The 6,240-nt window shown below is 50.1% G+C and overlaps 1 protein-coding gene across 1 annotated transcript in view; it reads right to left on the reverse strand.

Annotated features, from left to right (window-relative positions):
• Nucleotides 1-6,240, reverse strand: part of wdr59 (WD repeat domain 59) — a 15,896-nt gene that overhangs the window by 7,281 nt on the left and 2,375 nt on the right. The window contains exons 3-17 of the mRNA XM_013909102.1: nt 5,781-5,916; nt 5,568-5,653; nt 5,410-5,490; nt 5,052-5,089; nt 4,253-4,341; nt 4,044-4,160; nt 3,618-3,695; nt 2,798-2,954; nt 2,623-2,702; nt 2,414-2,543; nt 2,063-2,184; nt 1,783-1,947; nt 1,527-1,622; nt 831-935; nt 501-622 (exon numbers count right to left, since the gene is read on the reverse strand). Coding sequence (XP_013764556.1) covers nt 501-622; nt 831-935; nt 1,527-1,622; nt 1,783-1,947; nt 2,063-2,184; nt 2,414-2,543; nt 2,623-2,702; nt 2,798-2,954; nt 3,618-3,695; nt 4,044-4,160; nt 4,253-4,341; nt 5,052-5,089; nt 5,410-5,490; nt 5,568-5,653; nt 5,781-5,916 — 1,602 coding nt within the window. The remainder of the gene's footprint in view (nt 1-500; nt 623-830; nt 936-1,526; nt 1,623-1,782; nt 1,948-2,062; nt 2,185-2,413; nt 2,544-2,622; nt 2,703-2,797; nt 2,955-3,617; nt 3,696-4,043; nt 4,161-4,252; nt 4,342-5,051; nt 5,090-5,409; nt 5,491-5,567; nt 5,654-5,780; nt 5,917-6,240) is intronic.

Here is a 6,240-nt window from a genome sequence, read left to right on the forward strand (position 1 = left end):
CGTGCAGATTCGTGTACTTTATCCGAGCTCCATCAAACAGAACCACAACAGTTTATAACCACAGCTCGCATCCACAGACGTGTTTGGATGTTTCATTATCAGACGGATACAACGAAACAGAAAACATCCATTTAAAAGGAAAATGTTTGGATTATGTTAATTTAATGCACTTTTCTTTAATATGTCATAAATACCTGGATAAAAACCAAACTGAGCACATCCATGTCGGCTAAAAATCAAAAGTCACTGCTCAAAGCCTTCTGGATTAGAGCTGCAGGGACACTTTAAAGTTTGTCTCCATCATGAGAACAAAACATGAACACATCGCCATGAAAACTGGCGCTGACACGGGAGGAGATCCGACGCCACTTTGCACAAAGAATTTTCAAGATAAGTTGTAAACTTTGCGTCATCTGTTTCCTACAAATCTGATGTTTGTTTGTTAAAAATTAAAGAAACGTTGACATGATTGTTAAAAAAAAAGAGGTGTGGTATCTTACCTGGGAGTGGGCTCTGTGGGCGGGGCAGAGCGGTGCATGGTTATCGGTCGGGTGAAGTAAACGAGACAGCCGGTGCCACAAAAGCGAGCTCCGGATGTCCGAGGGAACGGGATGTTGGCGTCCTGGAAGGAAGCAGAAATCTCCTGTGACACTTTAAGAGCGTCAGGCAGAAACGACCCTTCAGCTGTCACATGGAGAGGACAGAAGAAAACTGTCCTGCACAGAGTAGGTTACCTGGCGCAGGTGTTACCTGGCGCAGGTGTTACCTGGCGCAGGTGTTACCTGGCGCAGGTGTTACCTGGCGCAGGTGTTACCTGGCGCAGGTGTTACCTGGTAGGAGCCGTAGGTGTTGGTGACTCGAGGAAACGCCTGCAGGGACGGAGTGACGGGGTTGGACAGGACGAAGGGGCCGGAGGCGGGACTGTCCTCCTGTGTCTGAGACAGGAAACAGACAGAGCAGTGATTGGCTGAGATTTTGTTACAGTCACATAAACTTATGTAAAAAATAAACAAAAACAAAAATAATTTGTACATGAAATTCAACAGAATATCCCTTATCCTTCTCAGGGTCACGAGGGGGAGCTGGAACATATCCCAGCTACCGTAGGGCGAGAGGCGGGTACAACCCGGACAGGTCGCCAGCCTGACGCAGGGCTAACACAGAGACAGACAACCATTCACATCACAGTCACACCTACAATCAAATCACCAATGAACCAACCCCACTAACTGCAAGTCTTTGGACGGTGGGAGGAAGCCGGCGTACCGGAGAGAACCCACGCACACACAGGGAGAGCATGCAACCTCCACACAGGAAGACCCCGGAGTCAAACTAAGGACCTTCTTGCTGTGAGGCAACAGTGCTAACCACCGCACCACCCTCACCAGAATACAGCAAACAAAGTTTCCCCACAAAACAGAGCCTACACCTGCGAGAGCGAGACAGGTGGTGGTGGAGCAGCGCCCCCAGGTGGTGAAGGACTTCAGGGCGCAGTTTTAGACACAGACACGTGACGTTATTCTCACCATATCAGACTCCAAGCAGGACACGAGCTGTCGGACGCACGGCTCCAGGCAGTTCTGGTTCCTCTTCACCTTCTGCAGAGACGTGTCTCTGAGGATCTGAGCACAGGGAGACGCCTCAAACACCGACCTCACTGAACTACAGCTTCAATCACAGTCAGTTTGATTTAAAAAATACAGAAGAAATCAGAGCGTGAGCTGCATGCAGCCTCCAGCATACACAGGTCTGGTTTACTGACAGCGTGATGCGTTCGGGTACCTTCTGGATCTTGGTCTTCATGGCAGAGGGGATGGTCGTCGGGGAGACAAACTGGAAGGTGGGCGCGGCGTTGTTTGGATACTGAGCCGGAAACTTTACAACCAGGTGAACCTGATGGCTCCCGAAATGAGCCGACACCACGCAGCTGTGGTTCAACGCGTCCATCTACACAAAACAAACATCACCAATCCGTCTGATTTCAATGATCGTCCATCAGTGAGCTCAGGACTGCTCGCCCTCCTTTGAAACGTTTCCTCACTATCATCAGGCACCAGCTCACCTCCACGTTGACGTTTCTAATCTGCAGGTTGACCAGAGAGAACTCCTGCTGCAGAGTCTGAGCGAGACCCGAACCTGCCGCCGAGTCCTGAAGACCTCCAGCAGTCAGAGAGCCGTCCTGATCTGAGAGATGCATACAGAAAGGTCAGAGGTCAGACTCAGACTGGACCTGGATCAATGTTACATCTGCTTACAGCCAGAGTTTTCTAATATCCTCTGCTGCAGCCTCGCGCGTTCCTGGAAGACTTCTTTTTGCATGCTTTCATATAGTTTCACATTGAGACGGTAGTGACGTCTGTGTTAGCCGTCAGTTAGTGTGCAGTCAGTGAAACGTGCGAAGTCGTCGTCTCACCCTGCAGGCTCTCCGAGGCGGGGCCCCCGCTCTGCTGGCCCTCCGACTCCTGAGACGACAGAGGCTTCTCCGACTCCGCGGTGAGGGACATCGCGTCCATCAGGTCCTCCTGCACGTCACTGACACACAGCTACACAACAAAAAAACAGCACATATATCAGCCAATCAAGTCTCTGTGTGAGCTCGTCCCCGTGACGCCGCGTGCTGACCTTCTGCAGCTGAGGATCCACCCTCCATATCCTCAGAGTCTGATCTCTGGACCAGGTGACCAGCTGGTAGTCCTTGGAGCCTGCAGGGGAAACACCGACACGGCGTCACTGAAGAGGAGAGAAAACAGCCACAAACCTCCGCTCTGCTTTTCCCCATCTCTGCGGCGAGTTTCACCTTCTTTCTGCGGCCGCCACTGGAACTCCAGCACCACGTCGTCGTGTCCCACGAAGGCGTGGACGGGGCTGTTGAGGTCGAGCGTACTCCACAGTAAAAGGCTGTTCTCCCTCCTCAGCTGAGGAACCATCACCGTGACCAGACCATTGGAGAACGGCTGACGAGGCAAAAACACACTGAGCTGCTTTTTCCTCAGTTTTATAACCAAGCGCAAATCCAGCAAGTCTGCATGTGACTGAAGGATGCACAGCAAACTGCACAAATCCAGATTCGACCACGGTTATAACCCACTCAGGGCAGTTACTGTGGCGCTGCGCTTGTTAGCAGGGTGCTAAAGGTTAGCTTGCATCTGAGTGATGTAAATTTCCTCAGCACGCGAAGGCGCCGTGCCCCCCAATTTGTTGTGATCTGATGCTAAGGCAGCAGAAACTGTGACCCCAGACGAACCAGGAAATATAAGCTGTCTGTGTGCATTTCACCACGAGCAGCACCCTGCAGGAGGGTGGAGGCCATGATGGAGGCCCTGATGGAGGCCATGATGGAGGCCATGATGGAGGCCATGATGGAGGCCATGATGGAGGCCATGATGGAGGCCATGAAGTCATCATAAAAGTGGACACAGATCAAAGGATCTGAAGGTTTTTCCCCTCACACACTTCTACACAGCCTGCAGTATTTTTGGAACCAGAGTGGCGCCCCCTGCTGACCATTAACATGAATGCAGGGTTGAGGCACTTCCATGTTTGCTTCACCTCTCAGACCTTGAAGCTTCATCCTTTTTATCCCACTACAGAAGCACAAACAGGAGGCCGACACTCACCGTGTACCTGGCCTTCCACACCGGCACCTGACACGACAAGATGTTCAGGTACTTCCTGGGCTGCCGGTAATCCCAAAACTGCACAAAACACAAAAGGTTTATATTTCAGATGTTTTGCTGCTCATGTGCATTTAAAGAATTATTTAAACATGTCTGCGGTGCTTTTGTGTCTCTTTTTGGTGATTTGGGTCTTTCTGTGGTGTTTTTTCATCCCTCTGTTTTGGTTTTAGGCGAATCAGCTGGTTGGTTTTGTTCAGTAACACTCTGAGAGCTTTGAGTGCTCAGGTAGAGTAGAGGTCACACTGACAGACGCAGCTCTGAATTCTGTTTTTCCAGCTGGGACGTGCGTGCGACAGGATGTGAATCTGCTGTTTCTCGAGTATTTCGCGTGCTTATTTGTGGCCTCTGGGTTTTCTCTGCTCTCACCCTCACTGAGTTGTCCTGGCTGGACGTGGCGAAGATGAACTCGCTGTCCGGATGCCAGTCGAGGCCGTGGATCTTGGACAGGTGAGCGGCCACGTATTCTGCCGCCGTGTTCGGCTTCTGCTCAGAGGAAACACGCACCGTGAGACGACCGAGTGCGTTCACGTGCACACGTCAGCCCGAAGCCAGTGAGTCAGGACGGGAGCGCTCACCCTTTTGTCCCAGATCCGAACGTCACCGTCGTGACTGGACGCCAGCAGATTCTGGTTCTTCTTGTTCCACTTCACCTGAGACGCCCCAGCTGGCAGGAGGGAGAACTAGTTTGTAATTAGAGAGTTAACCAAGCAAAGTTCATCCATCACAACAGCTGACTTTAACATTCAGTTGCTTTTTTTCCCACATAATATTGCATTTAAGAGCAGTTATGGTGCATTCAAAGACACTCAGCCATCTGGACGTCTGAACCTCTAAAATACTTCAGACGTTGTTACTGTTTGAAATCATTTATGGTTTCATTTCATGTAAAACTGTTGGCTGTGACTTCCTGGACCCGCTGGTTCTAAATTTTAGCAGTTATTAGAAACTGATATATAGATTAAGAAGTAATTACCAGCTTGCACACATTTGCCTAAATCTAAATGGAGACTTTTCAAGGATCCCCTTAGAAGTTGACATGAAAGCTGAGACGTTACGCTGATGCAAAACTGAAAGTGTTGGCGAGGCAGTGAGGACGGTAAAGAGAAAAACATATGAATGAATAAATGAGCAAACAAAAAGCTTGTTTGTGTTTACATCGGTAAAGTGCGCGCTCTCTGCTCTGCCCTCTCGTTTAATCCTGAGCCCGACTCCATCAGGACATCAGGCTGTCGTGGACGCGTCCCCTTATAACACACAAACCAGCGTAACTCTGACTGACTGTGAGGAGCTCAGTTAGACTCAAACTGAATGTGTCAGCTGTGTGATTCATGTGGACACTGACGGAGGAAACAGTCCGGCCCTTTAAATACTCACCGACCGCGGACAGCGCCAGCGTGGGTTTCCGAGTGTCTCTGTGGGGTCAAAGAATCAAAAATCACTCAGAAGCATTGTCGGGATTCTTCAGACCATCACCAGTTCCCTGTGACCTCTTAGTCTAACTGATGATGTCAGGCTAAGAGAAGCCAGATAACAACGATATCCTGGGTTTGTTAAACCAGCTTCGTAGTCCAGGCCACGAATCAGGATAAAGATCATTTTACCAGCGAAGCTCATCGTAAGCACACCTGTTATATCAGGTTACATGATGTTAATGCGGGGACGTGTGAATGTTTTGTCTTAGACAGATAATAAATAATAAACATGATACTGGAAGGTCTTCCTTTGCTCTGACCTGGTGTCCCAGATGTAGATGTAGGTGTCCACGGAGCTGGTGACCAGGAACTCGGGTTCAAACCAGGACCAGTCCAGATCGCTGCGGACACGAACACATCAGTGAGGCCGGACCGCGTTTACCTGCTGATGGGTGCGTTTGATTTGATCTGCTGTTACCTGATGACCCGGGTGTGCCCCTGCAGGGAGGTGTGCGTTTCGCCGCAGCCGTCCCTCCACGAGTACAGATCCACCCGCTGGTTACTCTGAGGACAACACGCACACACAGAAATACACACTGGGAAACACACAAAGCCTCCACCTTCTTTACCTACACGACATTATTTCTGTTGCGATGATTTTATGATGAATTATTCTGGAGGTCTCACTCACAGAGGCGGCGAAGACGTGGGCGTCGGATCTGTGCGGGTTCCACTGGACCGTCCCCACGTCCCACTTACTCTGTCGCCCGATTTTCCGCGACGGTTCAGACGGCAACTCCAGGTTCACCAGGTACAGGAAGCGACGCCTGCGGCACGATTACGACGACAGAAGGTAAAATCGTGTGAATTTAAAATCTTCAATCACAATAAAGATTTTTTTTTTTACTTTTTAAAAAATTACAAAAATATGCTGCAGGAGAAATGAAGCGCTGGACAACAGGAACAACACAAATGAAGCCACTAACAACTCCAACATCATTGTGAAGTTTGCAGACGACACTACAGTGATGAGACGGCTTACAGGGAGGAGGTCAGCGCCCTGACCCACTGGTGTCGAGACAACCATCTCACCCTCAACGTCGCAAAGACAAAGGAGCTGATAGTGGAGGTGCAGAGAAGTACACACCCCC

This window comes from Pundamilia nyererei, unplaced genomic scaffold (genome assembly GCF_000239375.1).
Source record: "Pundamilia nyererei isolate P.nyererei 1_Seehausen unplaced genomic scaffold, PunNye1.0 scaffold00019, whole genome shotgun sequence".
Taxonomy (NCBI): domain Eukaryota; kingdom Metazoa; phylum Chordata; class Actinopteri; order Cichliformes; family Cichlidae; genus Pundamilia; species Pundamilia nyererei.